This window comes from Populus alba, chromosome 6, assembly GCF_005239225.2.
Source record: "Populus alba chromosome 6, ASM523922v2, whole genome shotgun sequence".
Classification (NCBI taxonomy): domain Eukaryota; kingdom Viridiplantae; phylum Streptophyta; class Magnoliopsida; order Malpighiales; family Salicaceae; genus Populus; species Populus alba.
In genome coordinates this window covers 24,030,138-24,047,813 of record NC_133289.1, presented here as the reverse complement: position 1 = coordinate 24,047,813, position 17,676 = coordinate 24,030,138, and the positions used below count along the sequence as shown (strand labels likewise).

The window sequence follows — 17,676 nt, the reverse complement described above, 5'->3', positions numbered from 1 at the left end:
GAGAGTTTGAGCGGGCATATCACCATGCTAGGGTTGTGTTGGGTCCAAGCTCTTAACAGACCCATCAAACTTGACCTAATATAGCTTTGCTGTCTAGTTTGTTCTTTGAACCAAGACTTCTTAAACTTGACCCGACAACTTTGTTGTTTAATTTGTTTGTTTTGGGTTGAGGTTTATCACAATTTGTTGTTTGATCTTCTCTATCTTTTTTTTTTTTTTTTAAGATTTTAAGCTTATTGACCTATCAGTTAATATATATATATATATATATATATATATATATATATATATATATATATATATATGCATTGTTTAGTGTATTATATCTATAACTTTTCTTGAATATATCAAGTTGAACTTGGATGATATATATCAACTTAATATTAATATATGAAGTTTGGTTGGAAAAATACTCTAATTGTGAAAAAAAAGAGAGACCTACATGATTGCTTCGATTACATAATGTGCTGGGGATATGTTGCTTTCTAACCCTATTTTCTATGTTACAAATCAGAAAAGTAATTTTTTTTTTTCCTGTTGTGATGGTGACTTTTTTCCATTTTGACAACGAATCTAACCCTTTCAAGACTTTCTTTAGACAGAATTATTTTGTCTTTCGAAAGAAACTTGATCTCATCGACAGTATCATCCTAAATTTACAAGGCAAAATTTGTAAGAATTCCTTTTTTTCCCCCACTTTACAACGTAAACAACTCTTTGTTTAGATTTTTGGATGACCAAAAACAGTATTACATTTATGATAAAGTTAAAGGCAGACTAGCTATCCATGGAAAGACCACAGGATTTCTGTGAATTGATTGCACTTGTAAAAAGACAACCTCCATTGTGTGGATGAAGGACAAAGTAAAGGAGAAAGTGGCATTGGGGTATATATCTGGTTACAACGATTTGGTTTATGAAACCCAAGTGCTTCGAGTAGTTGATGATTCACATTTTGCTACTAATAAAGATGGTAATAGATCGGGTCAATGCCAGGTTTTCATCAACCCCTATTCTCCATTCGAAATACATCAATTATCCTATTTCAATTTGATCGGATCAGGTTGAGTAGAAAATTTTATTTGAACCATCTAGATGATGGTCCAGTAATAAGAACTTGGAACCAAAAGGTTTGCTCTCTTTGTGGTCTCAGGTTCGAGCCTTGTGGTTGCTCATATGATAACCATTGGAGGCTTACATGGTCGTTAACTTCAGGGTCCGTGAGATTAGTCGAGGTGCGCATAAGCTGACCCGGACACCCACGTTAAACAAAAAAAAAATATTTGTTATTACTGTATTCGAGTTCAGGTTTTTTTAATAAAAAAAATAGTTTTACAAAAATAAAATCTAGTTTTTAAAATAATATAATCTTCTTCTTCGAATCATAAATTATAAAATAGAGTGTAAACTTAAAATCCATATATAAAACCATAAGAATTCTATACTAATCATAAGATAAAAAAAAAAAAAAAAAGGTGATAATGAGTGAATCCTTCGCTCTTTTCCACTCTCGGTTTAATTGGAAAAAATCAAATCCAATTAAATAGGATGGAATTGCCATTCTTAACTAGCTAGTAGCTAGTAATCATAACTGAATCACAGTTTTGAAACCCATGAATTTCAAGAAGAGAGAGATTTGGAACCCTAGAAGTGATCAGGGGACAAACAACACACAGCAATTGCCCCACAAGGCCACATTTTTCGTCGGCCAAAATTGACATTTAAAAGTGGATCAAGAACCAATCTACTTCAGGCCTCTCATTGAATTAATTGATCTCAACTGATTTCCAGGACGTGGGATTGTTGTTAATGAGACATTAGGTCCTCTCTATAATATTATGCATCTCAGCATGCAGGACTATGACATATTGGTTTCATCAAGACAAAGGAGCAAGACAAAGGAGCAATACCATGTGCTTATACTTTAGTAGAATCATTATCTAGGAGGCATATGAGGGAGTTGCTCTCATATGACATGCTTCCTTATTGTCTCCTAGGTTTAAGTTGTGAAAAGTAGAATATTTTTGAATTTCTTTTAGTCACAATGTGCATAATTTGTCTTGAATTGAACTAGAAGCATGAACTTTGTCTCTTTTTTTTCATAAAAAATTAGAGTACAAATATAAATTTTTTATGCAAAGTTCATGCTTGATACTAATTAGAGTGTAGATACTAATTTGTCTTAATCAGTCATGAAATTTTTTGTCAATTTGTTTTATAAATAAAATTAGAGTATAGATACTAATTTGTCTTGATTTGTTCATTACAAGAAACTACTTGAAATTTTTTAATGAAAAAAATATAAATTATATCTTGTAATGAGCAAATCTGGTAATAAACAATTGTTCTAACTTGTTAAAGATTGTCGCAGCAATTATAGTAGGATATAATAATTACTACGATGCTTGTGAATCAATTTACAATGTCTTCGTTGTTGAACAATGCTCGTCTAGCAAGACTCTCACTTACACTAGTTAAGCAACTCTTTACTTAATTATTTAAATTTTTAGATTAAAATATATTTTTATTTCTTAGGTACAAGGAATAATATTCTAGATTTCAATATTTTTCTCCTTCCACGCCTAAAGAAAATGGAATTCACTTCTTTTCCTTTTTTGATATTTTGGGATGGTGGATTGAAACTAATAAACTCTCATAAAAGATCCTTTCTTCAAGCCATAAAAAGAGAAGGGATTCATGGTCATAAATTACTTGAGATTTTAGGAGCAATGATTTTCTTGATTTCAATACTTAAGCCTGAAAAAGAAAAGGAATTCATTGTCATTATTCAATGTAAATCAACCTAAAAAGAAAAGAAAATGGGTAGTAATTATAGCAAGACATTTTGAAGCACAAATTTTAAAGTCATGTTTGGTAAGCTATTCAATGTTGAGGAACCTCCTACAACAGAAGGGCCACTTCTTCTCTAAACCATCCATGAAATATTATGCTACTGCTTATCAGCAAGCTATGGCCAGCTTTCATTTTCAACATAACTACAAGCAAGCATTAGGCAGAAGAGTTAAGACCAAACCATGTTTGTCCTTCGATGGTCTGTGGCCATTGTATGGCCCACCCACATTCCATTGCATATCTTGTATTTTTCAGATGATGATGCAATATCAAATTAACAACAAGAACAACAACAACTTTTTTAACAATTCGGGTTGGTTTGCGTTTGTTTAATGTTTTAGGACATAAATGATATATGTAAAAAAGAACAAAAACATACTTAGTTGGACATAAACAAAACGTAAAATAAATATATTTTTAAAGCAGTTTTGAAGTGAAATCATATTTTTAATTTGAAATAGAAAGTAAAAGGGACATTTCCTTTCTATCTCTATTATTTTTATTTATTTTATCTTGAGACAATAATCAAATAATGATGTCATTTGCAGTTTTTATTTTTAAGAACTTGATTATTTTGAAATTTTATATTAAAAAAAAAAAAGCAAATCAAACGGAGATAGAGATATAAAATAAATATATTTTAGAATAATTTTAAAGTGAAATTTTATCATTTTAAAAAATAAAATACAAGGGGACATGTCTTTTCTGTCATTTATTATTTTTGTCTCTTTTGTTTCGAGACATTAATTAAACATTGATATCATTTGCGGTTTCTATTTTTAAGAACTTGATTATTTTGAATTTTTATGTTGAAAAACAAAAAGCAAAATCATCCATTGTCATAATTTTTTAAAACCAAATTTGTTTGATTTTGAAATTTTTTGACAACTAGTTATTGGTTTTTTATATTTTTGTAATAAACAACAAAAAAATAAAGTTTTTTGTTTATATTTTTAAATTTAGTTTTTAAAAATGGAAAACATTAATGATATCAATCCTTAAATTCTTGTGAATCCTAATTTGAATGGTATGCTTTAAGCTAGCTGGGGTATCGTAGTACCCCCCGTGCTGGAAGAAAATGAAAACAACTTTAGACTTGAAAGATTAATTATCCATGAAAGAGACATTTGAGAGTGGAGACAGCTTATAGTCTTGTACCAGCGAGCAATGCATCAAGTTAAGAGAAAACTGGTATGAACAATGATTCACACTTGATTTGACTAATGATAGGATGTTTTCTTGAACTTGAGAGGATTCATCTTGCCTATTGCAGCAGTTAAACTCTTACTTTCTGTCATGATCATTCACCTAATTTCCCATTTATTGTGCCTTTCTAAGGGGTGGTGGTAAGAGGGGAGATCATTCAAGTTAAGTGGATAGATCTTTAGCACGGGATGCGTGTTGAGGATTTCAGGAGTCCCAGTTTAGCTCTAGGGTTTGCATTATCAGAACTAATCTTGTCTCCAGACAAGCACAGAAGTGGATAGATCAATCATTTTCACCGACTCTGACGAGAACCATCACAGCTGAGAATCATATGCATGATGCAATCATAAAGTAGAAAGAAAATGAGCTAAGAGAAGCTTTTGATTTCACAGGATTAAAACGTTTTGAACAACATTCTGTGGCTTAAGCATCAGTTTCGAGCACAAGTCCAACATCTAGACTTCGACATCTTCTCCGAACGAAATCAAGAGTGTTCCAAGCAAGGTTATGCTATAGAGTTGAATATTCTTTAAGAACAAAAAGTTATCGCTATACTTCATTTTCCACCCCTTTTGGTTGTTACTATGAGATCATTGTGAATTATACAGTGTAGGCAAATTGACAAGAAATCAGATAAAGAACCGGCTGAAGCAGCAACTCATCACCAGTAGTGATCCTCAAAAGCAGACTTATTTGCTACGAGCCTCTACATCTGATATTCTCTTTGGAGGTTTACTCATCTTTTGCTGGTATTTGGCATATGAGTACCACAAACCACCCGCTGTGTTGATAACCAATCCAGTCACGTTCAAAGCATGCACTTCCACACCACCCAGGAGGACAAAACCAAGGGTCTGAGCAGAAAAGGAAAAGGAAACTTAAACTTAATGCTCTTGAACATTTAGCAAAACATGACTAATGGTCTGAAAAAGATGAGGGTAACTGAAAAAACCCACAAACAATTTGTTTAAATGATAAAACTCCAAGATTCTCTATAATAGACTATAAGGGTTATATGCACATACCGTGGACCCAACACCTTTGAGGACTCCCACAATGGTTGTTGTTAGAGCTGAGTTGACTATGGTACATAAGAACATGGTGAAGTTGAGAACTATGCCCATTATTAATGAAATAACAAGGATCACCAAAAATGATAAGGAATTACTCTGCAATAAAAAACAGATTTCCAGTTAGAAATCATGAAGGGCAAAATGCAGCACTTTGTAGAGGAAAAATGAAGTTTGAATCATCACTGCACTTTATGGAAATCTTTTTGATTGCCACAATTTTTTCAAAACAAATTACATGATCTGGTTAAAAAGATTGACCAAGACCAATACCATATGAAGAGGCAAGACAATAATTCAGACTTAAACCAAGGCACATGCATGTGGAGGCATTGAGTTTTATGGATACACCAGAAAACATCAACTTGAAGCAATGAGAAAAGTCTAATGATAGAATAGTCCAGGATGGACCAGACAGTATCAAAGTTGCAGCAACTATGCAGTTTTCCGAGGCATCTCCTTGCTCGGACTGCATTCGTGATAGAACAGCACTTGATATTCAACATAATAAGGTCAGTAGCCCGATACTGTTCATAAATTGTGAGGGAATATAAATGATAATATGACAACTAAAACTGTCACTTAAATTTATCACAAGTTGGAGAGGTCATGGTCTCAAGAGGGTGTCTATAGCATGAATCAAACTTTGCATTCCAATACGCTATCAACACCCTCACCCCACCCCTCTACAAAAACCAGACCTAGTTTCCCTAATACATAATCGATACCCTTGCCCTGCCCTACAAAAAAAACGAGGTTTTAGATGTTCAGGATGTTAAGATCATTCTGAAATGGCCAAGTATTGCACTTTCCTGATTTCAGGAACCAGACTATTCCAAAAGGCATCAATCAACAATCCCAAATGGAAAAATATGAAATGCGGGATACCAATATAACATGACCTAAACCTATTTGATACTTCAGTTGGGATACCAATTAAAAGGAAAATAATAAAAACTCAAATAAGAAAATAATAAAACTCAAATAACTGACTGCACACTGAAACATATTTGATCAATGGTGTTCTACCATTGACATGAAAATCTGAAGTGGAATACAAGATTCTCCTGGTAAGGTACAAGCTCCTACAGCAACATAAATTAGACTGAACTTCAATGATGTTAACTGCCTAACTGTAAAATTCAGACTCTGATAGAAAACTTTGAAGTCATAGAAAACGTTTTTGGTGCTACATAAAAAGGTTTTGACCATCAACTATTAATTCAAAGCTCCATTTGTAAACAATTATGAGAAGAGCCTACACAAGTAAACAAGAATAGCATTCTAGCTTGCTCTGAACAGGCTTCAGAACTTCAGCACGCCATTTGTTTCTATCACAATCAATAATTTGAGTCTAAATATGAAGGGTTAAGATTCTGACCTTTGCAAACAATAATGCTAAAGAGTTTGGAAATTCCCCTGTAATTATGATGAGAAATATCAAGAATGGAAGAGACAAAAAGCTGTTGTAGAACATTATCTCAACTGAAGAGAGGCCATCCTCTGCACCAGATCTTTCAACTAACACAAGGTACATCGTCTGCACTTTCAAATCACAACTACTATTAGTAAACAAGCAAGCATCATCACGCTGTATTATTCACATTCATTGGAAATTATGGAATTAATAGCCAACCTGAAAGAAAACAGAAGTAAGGGCCATGCCGTATCCCAAAAGGTCAAATGAAAAATCTCCAAGTGCTGCTATAATAACTCCAGCAGCAATCAATAGCACGGAAAGAGAAACCTGAAATACAATGCAAAAGTGTCATAGTGAAGGAGCATCCTATACTCAAGATACTAGTCAAGGAGATGCCTTCAAGGATTCAAAGGGTTGATAACTAGATTATGGGCATATAAATAAAATTTGGTCTTTTAGTAACATCTATCTGTTAATTGAACAGCAAGCTTCTCCTTCATTTATGAAATCTCAAAATTCAAGAATCGGGAATGTGAATTATTGATCATTCTGTCAATACCATTAATTTTACCAGTCCAATTACACACACACTAACGTAAAATAAAACACTGGCAAAGCAGAGTCCCATGTATATCTTATATATGTTACAAACAAAAAGGGTAAGCATTCAGTGAAAACTAGCTCAATAAGTGGCAGCACAGACCTGTGTTGTAGGCTTTCCCTTTCCTGAGAAAATTCCAGCTATAAGTACCGCAAGCGGTGTGAGTCTCTTTATTGCAATATACATAGGAATATTAACTCCTTTCAAGCTAGCCAAAGCAAAAGCCACATTAGCATTGTAGAACAGCGAAACTGGGAGAAGTCTTTTAGCTGTTTGCATATTGACTCCCCTTGCTCTCGTATACCCTGTTCGTCTACCAAAATGTATAAGCAATGCCGTCGCCAATTGCTAATCCAACCAACCAACCAACAAGAATCAAACAATAACAACATCCTTTATCAGTAATCGTAATCATAATCACCGAAAACACACATATTAGAAAAACAAGTCTAAAAATCTTCAAAACTCATCATCAAGTGGGATTGACAACACAACATGAAATATTTTTCCAAATAACAATACAATTAAACAAGAAAAGGGTTTTATTTGTTTTCAAAGTCAAAAAATTCAATACCTGCAAAGTGAGAAGGGTCATTGAGTGACCATATTGCATCAAAATGGCCTTATTGATAAAAACCATAGCCATTGAAGCAATTCCATATGACACGGCCGCAACCAAACTACATTCATTCATTCACATACAATCATCAAATTCATTAAAATGCCTTCAAACAAATCAATCAGATAACGAAATGTGAATAAGTATTACATGCATGCATTAATAGGTTTTGGATTAAGAACTCAATAATATAACACAAGTACCTCTTATAAGGACTTGCTTCTGCTTCACTGCGATTTTCCATTGCTGTCAATTGAGTCAAACAAATCCCAACAATTTCCCAAAATCAGAAACAAAACAAAGCCCTACAAACTAATCAAATAAAAAGCATCAAACTTTGGAAGCAAGAATAAATAGAAAACATAACTGGAATCTGGGACATCATTAAAAATCAATTACCTTGCTAAAAACAAACTCCCTTTACATTATAGTAACAAAAAAGAATCCTTTTTTTATGGGTTCTTGGATCAAGTGAAAGAGGTTTTTGTGAGTGGTTTTGCTGTAGTAAAAAATATAGAAGAAAAAAAAGAGGAGGAAGATAGAGCGAGAAATAATAATAATAATAATACAACAAGGGTAAAGATAAACAGCTGGCAACACCGCGAGAGAAATCGCCATCAGATGAGCAATGGCTTTGCTTGCTTGCTGGCTCCTGTTTTTCCACTTTTGGCTCTACTATTTTCAAGATAAACGGTCTAAGATGTTAACCACTTCACATAACTATTGGTTCTACTCTAAATAATCCCTTTACCGTTATCATGATTACTATTTAGTAATTTTGGACCCACTTTCTTGGATTGGGAGTAAAATGTCTTTTTTTAATCCAGTAAAAAAGAGGTTCGTACTTATAAGACTTCGAAATTTTAGGATTACGGTGTTAATGAAGATAATAAAAAAAAAATTATTTTTTATATATATATTATAAATTTTTACTATACATATCCTATTAAAAATCAGTTTAGAATTGTGACAGGAATTGCAAATTTAAAGTATTTTTTACTTAAAAATAAATTAAAATAATTTTTTTTATTTTTTAAAAAATTATTTTTGATATTTACATATTAAAATAATTTAAAAATATATATTTTTATCAAAAAATTTGGGCTCAAATTATTAGACTTGATTCATCATTATGAATATAAAATATAGTTATTAAACTTGGTTTTGTCAGGTTAAATTCAAGAAAAAAAATTTTGTTTGAAAAACTACATTGTTTTATTTTTAAAAAAATTTATTTAAAACAATATTATTTTATTTAAAAATAAATAAAACAATATTATTTCAAGTTTAATCCAAGTTTACCTAATCTATAACACAGACATTCGAATTTGATTTAAGCTAACCCAATAAACTTGAGAACAGAATTTTGAGTCGGGCCAAATCACTTACTTCGAATTGATCAGATTCAGTTAGAAATTAAAAAAAAAAAAAAACCTATTTCTCACACTTTTTAACCACCCTAAATGCGAGGAGATTTGAACAGTACAAGTCAAAAGATAGCCTTAATAGATGTAAGAATCAAAGATTAATCTAGATATACATAAATTCATTAAAGACATCCATATAAATTAAAAAAAAAAATCTCACAATAACAAGTAGCAAAGCCCCATCAATCAATCAATGTAAGAATCTCCACTGTTCACATTCCAGCATTCTCTGCAGCTCCAGACCGGTTCAGGTTCTATACATGCACAAGCTATTAATCAATCACAGTGACCCTTTTGGCTTGTTCTTGACACAGCCAGAAAATTTATATTCCTAGAGTAGGATGTTATGCTGTAGTGGTACACTAACAAATTAAACAACCTATCACTTGCTTTCCTTGGACTAGAATTTCTTGGCAACTTACATTATGGAGTAGACTATAGACGAAACATTCCTGCTCATGAAGCAATGACATCCTCGTACTGTGTCATTTGAAGGAAGGTGAGGCTTCTTCCCATCTAGAACCGTTACAAATAGAATCTGAGATTTCTGCAAATAATGAAACCCCGGATAAAAATGCCCAACTCAAATTTTCCTTTGATGATTTGGGGATTGTTTAAAAAATATGATAGATCAATTAGTGATTGATAAAGCATCATTATCATCAATAAATATCTACTATTGCTCTTTTAGCTTCAGTTGCGCCGTGTCCTCGCTGTCCAAATCGTGGAGTGGTGGTTGACGTTTCAAATTATTAGGTTATGTTGAAATCTCTTCACTCGAGAATGAATAAATACTGCCATTTACTTTGATATCCTTCGCAACGGCAGAATCTGATTCAGACATGACTGTATCTGTATAGTCCAAGGAGTGCTCTATCACAACAGCTTCTGAATCAAGTGCAGCAGCGGAATCCTTCTTGAGGCCAGAAACCCCCACTGGAATGGATAAACTTGAGCAGTAATCAACTCCAATCATATCATCAGGATCTTCATTACCAGTCCCTGACTCGTGATGTTCACTTCCAACTTCAGAATTTTCATTTTCAGGTGCTGGGAACCCAGAATTTGTGGCATCCATCGACTCTATTGGTGAAAGGTGTTCAACTGGGTTCTCTGTGCAAGAATCTAGTTCTACTTTCACGATTGATTGCTGCTCCTTTGAAGGCTCAATGGTTCTGAGACATGATGGTCGAACAGAAACCCTGCCCAACATCAGGCAAATACAATCTTCAGAGCAGAGCCAGAAAGAACTTAATACACACACACACACACACACACACACTGCAGTTGAACAGACGATGCTTGTATGCCCCAATTCAGATAAACAAATTCAAAGTCTCATTCTGCTGTATAAGTGTTCTGACATGTGCATCCTGCTTATATAAATGTTTCTAACAAGGAAACCAGAAATTTCAATATTGCTTAAACATAAAATAAGAAAATAAAATCCATAATTTTATGCTTATATTTTCCTCAAGTTCTCATACCATCAAGTTTTTAAGCCATCCCATTGAAATGTATGCAATGAATGTTGAAGTATCTAATTTGCCTGCAACTTGGTTATAGCATGCTAAATACTGTAACTGTATATAAGCAAAGCAAATGTTGTGAGGGTCATAGATAAAATTGAGATTGGATGGTAGTCAATATCCACCATCAGGCATTAGTCTGTATACCTGCTGTACACAAGCATATATGCGCCCTGAGAAAGCACCTCGTCTAATTCAACACTAGAAACCTGGGAGAAGGCAGAACTGCAGTTAGAGAAAAATGAGTCCATGTAGATTGAGCGTGACAATTGAGCTGTTTTCATTTGATGTAATAATGATGGGACATAGTATTCTGGCATAGCAATTTTCCAAAGCAGAAAATCATTTCTTACACTAGATTTAAATTTAAAAAAAAAAAAAAAACACGTTTCACATTATGATTTTAAAAAGATAAGGCCACCAATCCTCACAAGCTGTAGATGGTAGATCTGTTTAGAAGTGCACATGGATTTTTTTTTTTTTTTTTTTTTTGGGGAGGGGGGGTGTCCTACCTTGCAGTCATCAATTCTGTGCCAGTTTCCATGGAAATCCTTGGTGTAGCAGATGTAATGACCAAAAAATGATGCATTTAGCATATCCACATGGACAACAACTGCATAAAGCTTGTACACATCAGTGCCATCTCCTCCTTCACTCATGTAGGGGCTCAGATCTAACATCTCAGGAAAAGTTACCCTTTTGTTAAGTTTACCAAACCTCCCACTCTGAAAAGTTATGTCCACATGATTTCAGAAGTTATCAAAACCTCTAGAACTAGAATATAGCAAAATAATTGATTTTCACAGAAAAGGTAGTTTAGATTCAGAAAGGTAATACAGCAGCAGAGATATCCATAGCATGTAAACAAATCAGACCTGGAATCTCTTTAAAGCGATTGTAAGAACATTTGGAGCTCGTTGAATGGTAAGACGCTTCCATGCCTTGACATAGTCATTGCACCTATACAAAGTTTAAAATTGTACTTTAAATCAGAACAGATGCAGACATCAAAAGATATTAAATGCAGGCTTGTGATCCATTTTATTGGTAGCCTTGTTCTATTAGAACCTGCTGGGCTCCAATTATATTGACAAACTAGTATGAAAAAAAGATAAAGTTCATGGTAAGACATATTTCACTTTCAAATATTAAACCATCAAGGCATCATGCCAAACTAGTTGGAGTTGGCTGGACAACTCATCATTTTATTCTGTCTGATCTGCGGCCATATTTTAAGCAGATATTTAGAGACCACATACTTAGAACTAGAAGTAATTTTCAGTCCACAAGTTCATGGAAGCCATATTTGGCCACAGCGAGAAGAATATGTTGAATATTCAGTGAGGCAATTATATTGTTCATGTTAAATATGCTATGGTAAAAATGAAAATTCAATAACCAATATGCACATATTTTTCCTCTTTAAGAGAATATTCCAAGTCCCGGACCAAGGAATGACTAGAGAAGGAAGAATTGGACAGTAAATAATGCACCAATAGTCCGTATTCAACATCTACCATCCATCTGCCTATCCTAGCTCAAAATGCTAGGTGAAAAAGATTTGCTGAAACCAACAAACCCCAGTCACCATCCAGGGATAAAAATAAAACCAACTCAAGATTCATATCCCAAACTAGCTGGAGCAAGATACATGTATCTGCTTCCTCCATTCAGTTCTAAAGCATATCAATATTTGAATTTAAAATGCAACTACCTCCATCATAATTTAAAATTGCTCATACAGTCATAGCAAGGGTGGAAGAATCCAAGAGGATTGAATTTCTAGTAGTTGCTTAAAATAAAAGGTTGAAGATTAAAAAATAAATATTAAAATTAAAGATTGTGTGCATAACGAAACAAAAGAGATGAAGAAATGGTATCAATGAAGTAAATGATTTAAGCTTTTGGGATTCAGAAATCACAGGATTAAGCAGCCATACCTGTCACATTTGTACAGATTTTCTCCATGAAGCCACTCTTTGTCTGTGAATTGATCGAGGCATTCCTCCAAGGATGCAGCATCACCATGAATCTCAACAGTTAAATCCATCATGTTCTCAAACTGATTTGAAATCTTATTGCATCTTGTGCATATCACCTAACGAAGATAAAGCATGTCAGGACAGCATCCCAAACTAGAGATAGGAGCCCTCTAATCAATTGAGAGATTATTTGGGGTTTGGGAACAGGTTTATAAGGCTTTGGTACATCATCCAGGGATTTTTTACGTTTCCAATACGATATGGTAACATGGCATCCAGCACCAGATATCAGACTTCTCAGAAACAGCTCAGTCCAAGAGTCCATCAAATTCTATTTTTTCCCTATTTGTAATGACTAATAACAGAGAAAAGGATGAGAAGCTCTGGATAATGGCATAAAAGTGGAATTCAATACAGTTAATGCATGCTGAGAAAGGAAGCTTTCACAAACAAGAACAAAATCAAACAGCTTCAGTATAACAGGATGCATGACCTGAGATTGGAGGCGACCCCCAAATATGTGTTGAATTATTGTAGTCTCTTGAGAGGCAGGTTCAACAGCCTTTTCTCCACCAAATTCATCAAGGCATACTGATTGCATAGTATCAATAGCAAGCCTACAGAAAAGACACGAAAGGTTTATGGTATTGAACTGGGCATAGCATCGAAGACAACCAAAATTTCTTCTCTAGTCAATCACTTCCTCAACTGATTCTTTTATTTTATTATATTTGGTGTGTGTCGTGTCTTTTCTTCTGATGGGGGATGTTTATCTCAGAATATGCAAACCAGATAAGGCCAGTAATAAGAACCTCATGAACTCATGAGCATCCTCCTGTCTTCCATAGCCAAGATTACCACCAATATTAGGTAACCGAGAAAGAATATTTATTGGTGAAAAGGGAAGTGTGCTTTGGCTTGCTCTTTCAACATGGGATTGGAATTCACAAAGAAAACACCAATCATTATGTCTGCCTGAAACAAATATGAAAAGTTGTGAGGGAAGAATTGTCCAAACCACCCCAAAAAAGCAGAACAAAAAGGCTACATAAAATTCCAATTTATGAGCTTACATTCTGTTTGATGGCCTTTCTTCAACAAATATGCAACAAGTGGCCTTGTGTATGTGAGGCATTGTAGAACCACATTGGCAAAGCAACTGTGAAGGAAAAAAAAAGAGAGAGGGGATAATTGAATAAAAAATGGCACATGCTCAAATGAAAAACATAACACAACTAGCAAATGTTTGTGTCTGCCCATGCGTAGTTTATGCTCAAATGAACAAATAAAGGTGTACGGGGGTTGCAAACATTTACCTGTTTCCACAATTTAAGAGCCCACAGGGAGAGAATTCGGGCTTGTCTGAGTTGTAAAGTTTAATGAACTCATCATACGGGAAAAGAACCTGAGATTTAAGTGTGTTGAAGTTTTCACTATGCAGAACAAGAATTCACTAAATAATCTAAATGAACAACAAAATGAGAAAAGGTTAAAACATATACCTTTCCTGGCTTCTTTATAGGCTTAGAGTTAGAAACTCCATTGGCAGGAACAAGTGCAGCGTTAGAAAAGCTTCTACTCCCACCACCTGAAGGTTTAAAACCAAAGTTTGATCTTACTGTTTGTGAAGAATTTAATTTGAAATCCTTGCATTTTAACTTATGGCCAGCCTTCCAGTCTGCTTCTTGGCATCTCTGTGAGCTGGGGAAATGAAAACAAGAACAATCATATGATTTATGCTAAAAAAAGAAACTTAAGAAATCTGCACCTAAAACCCACATATTAAACTCAATTAAAAGGATAGGTAAACCCAAAAAAAAAGACTTCCAAATTAGACTAAAAAACCCTTCATCTGAAAAATAAAAGCATGAAACAGATAATAAACCTTCATCATAAAATCAATAAAAACTAATAGCACATTATATCATAGTCTATTATTATAGCATTGCAATGCTATCTCTACCCTACAATCGCTACTTAAGCTTGAACAACCAATTAAACCACGCATAACTAAGCCAACCAATGAGGATGAGCCCAGTGATTTATAAGATTAAGAAACCACCTTAAATACAAAAGAGCACATTTTTAACCAAACCCACCCCACCCATCCACCCACAAATATATGTGTGTGTGTTTGTGAAAGGCCAACAGCACTCTTAACACAATCAGTTACCTACAAAATCAATTAAGTTATTTAACCAAAAAAACCATAAAAAAATAAGCTCACAAAACCAAAAGAGCATAAACCCAGAATTCCCAAGTTTAACAAGCCACCTTCAACACAAAAAGACTGCACTTTTATCAACAAACCATCTGTCACTAGTTAGTTCATTACCCCATTAACCACTAATTAAGCTAGATCATGCATAATTATGCCAAACCATATATCACTACGGAGTTCATTACCCTACGAATCACTAATATAAACAAAAACTCAATTCATTCTAATACAATTAACTACCCTTAAAATTACTAATTTTGCTAAAAGGAACCGTAACTACAATTAAGCTACGCAAAAACATAAAGAAATTACCCTACAAATCACTAACTTAGCTACAAAACCAAGAAAACACAAAACCTCAAAAACCACCAAAAGGAGCCGTAACTACAATTAAGCTACACAAAAACACATTGAAATTACCTTCCAAATCACTAATTTAGCTGCAAAACCAAAAAAATAACAAAAACCCATTGATTCCCAACATCAAAAGAACCCAAAAAAGATTAAATTTTGACCAGAACCCAATAATCAATAACCCAAAGAAATCACCAAAAACTTACCAATATCTCACGGATTTGCAACGAGAACACTTTTTAGTCCCAAAACCGCCACAATTTCCACAGATACTAGAGTCCTCTTCAGCTTCCACGGCTTGATTAATAATATTTGGATCAATAGCAGTGTGGCTACTCTCAGCTGCTTCGAAATTAGCGCCGACTTCGAAATACTTGGACGCCGTATTCTTAACCAGGTGTAACAACCCCAAACCAATTACAAAAACAGTGAATATAAATTGTAGTAACCAATTCAGATCCACTGTTATTCCACCGACATGCATCTACACTTGTTGTTGTTTGCATGCATTAATCAAAGGATTTTTTGCGTGTTTTTCTCCCCTTTTTTACATGTAAATTAGGGATTTTGAGAGGAGAGTTTGTGAATAGTGTTTTGTTAGGGTTTTTATTTTTTTGGTGTGTGGGAATTGGGATGGTGATTTGGGGAAAGATTTGTTTATTTTATTTATTTATTGTATGGAAATAGGGTGGGGTTGATTAGTAGGGTAATTAAGATTAGTGGTTAATTGTTATTATTATTAATATGATTACCAACCATAAGAATTTAATGATGGGAAAGTGTTTATGTACTTACGTTTTTTTTATTTATTTATTTTATCTTGTCCCTTTTAGATATATTAAAATGGTTATGGATATTGAAATGGATTCTATAGATAATTTTTATTTATTTAATTGAAAAGTCGAATTTGTTCTTGAAGTGTAAAAAAACGATTTAAGAAATCCCTAATCATAAAATAAAAAAGAATAATATCATTGTAAAATATAAGAATTAATAAATGTATAGTAAGAATGTCACAAAGTTAAATAAATCATGCAATATAATTATCATTATTTATAAAATAATTTTAGATAAATATTATCTCTCTTATATCTTCGTCTGTAGCTAGAAGTTTCTTAGCTGGAAAGAAGAAAATTAGTATTGATTTTTTTGCTCTTTTTTTTTTTCCTTCTTCTTCCATCCATGTTTTCAATTGCTTTGTTCTACCTGGGACCGTGACTGGTCACGTGCTGCATCTTGAGAGGAGGAGGAGGTTCTGGGAAAGCATCCTTGCCTGGCAAGCATGAGGAATTATTCCATTATCCTTCTCGGAGTCGTGCTTCTTTGTTTCACTTCCATGTTTGTTTGGAATTGCTAATTATGTGTGCTAGAGAGGTTGATTAGCTGGTTTTTTATGTTATAGTTTAATCACTAAGAGAAAACTATCGTTCGTAGTTGAGCTTGTGCTTGCTATAGTAATTTAATGTGTTTTTTAACTTGTAATGGGTCATGGTTTCACTTCTCAAAGTTACGGGGAGGGGGGCTGATTTGTGGCCAGCTGCTCCATGTTGGACCTGAATGTGACCATTTCTAACTCAACGTTGGATCTAGATGCGTCCATGCCTAACCACATGTTGGACTTGGATGCATTCGTGCTCTATTTTCTTGGCTTCGAGTGTGAATTGAGTTCAACATCCCTAAAGTTGAGTGTATGGCTGAAAGACAATTCCACACTGAGCATCACATATTCTAGGTCTGAATTAGTAATTATGATATTTATCACATCCTATTAAATATGAGCAAGCAATCTATACTTAGACCCCGTTTGTTTGCTGGAAAGTAATTTTCTTTTGGAAAGTGAATTTCGGGAAGGTATTTTCCGATATTTGATAGTGTAATGGAAAATAAGTTGGAAAACACTTTCCAGTGTTTGATTATGTCATGGAAAATGAGCTAGAAAATAACTTATTAATATTTTATTTTTCTCAAGTTTATTAAAATAATGAGGAACAAATCTTACAAATTAAAAAGTTAAATGAGAATAAAATTGAAAAAAAATATATAATTTCATAAATTATTTCAAATAAAATAAATAATAATCAAAATAATAGAGATCAAATCTAAAAAATTAAAAAAAAAAATAAAAGATGAAGAAATTAAAATAATAATAATCAACATTTCATAAATTATTTCAAATAAAATAAGTAACAATCAAAAGAATGAGGACCAAATTTGATAGATAAAAAATTTTAATAAAAAAATGATAAGAAAAAAGCAAATAACAATTATAAAAATAAGGACCAAAGTTAATATAAAAATAAAATTTTAAGAGATGAGATTGAAAAATAAATATTCAAAACAAAATATATATAGCAATTAAAAGTTTAAGGATCAAATTTGATATAATCAGCAAAT

At 33.3% G+C, this 17,676-nt stretch overlaps 2 protein-coding genes across 4 annotated transcripts; both read right to left on the bottom strand.

Moving 5' to 3' along the window:
* Nucleotides 1–4,422: 4,422 nt before the first annotated feature.
* LOC118042127 (UDP-galactose/UDP-glucose transporter 7) lies at nt 4,423–8,478 on the bottom strand. Of its 3 annotated transcripts, none has more exons than XM_035049695.2 (8): nt 8,169–8,478; nt 7,973–8,015; nt 7,725–7,830; nt 7,253–7,498; nt 6,766–6,876; nt 6,511–6,669; nt 5,085–5,228; nt 4,423–4,913 (listed from the first exon to the last, which is right to left on the bottom strand). In XM_035049695.2, exons 2-8 carry the CDS (start codon nt 8,011–8,013, stop codon nt 4,749–4,751), a joined length of 972 nt encoding a protein of 323 aa, XP_034905586.1. In that variant the 5' UTR covers nt 8,014–8,015; nt 8,169–8,478; the 3' UTR covers nt 4,423–4,748. The 3 variants fall into 3 exon arrangements, with proteins under 3 accessions (XP_034905586.1, XP_034905584.1, XP_034905585.1); XM_035049693.2 differs by having other exon boundaries at nt 7,973–8,081; nt 8,169–8,477; XM_035049694.2 differs by having other exon boundaries at nt 7,973–8,074; nt 8,169–8,477.
* A 778-nt stretch (nt 8,479–9,256) lies between these two features.
* LOC118042126 (ubiquitin carboxyl-terminal hydrolase 18) lies at nt 9,257–15,938 on the bottom strand. Its single transcript, XM_035049692.2, has 11 exons — nt 15,489–15,938; nt 14,210–14,408; nt 14,024–14,112; nt 13,781–13,866; nt 13,520–13,682; nt 13,201–13,324; nt 12,666–12,823; nt 11,601–11,685; nt 11,238–11,450; nt 10,873–10,934; nt 9,257–10,398 (listed from the first exon to the last, which is right to left on the bottom strand). The coding sequence occupies exons 1-11, from the start codon at nt 15,764–15,766 to the stop codon at nt 9,954–9,956; spliced, it is 1,902 nt and encodes a 633-aa protein (XP_034905583.1). The 5' UTR covers nt 15,767–15,938; the 3' UTR covers nt 9,257–9,953.
* Between the last annotated feature and the right edge of the window lie 1,738 nt (nt 15,939–17,676).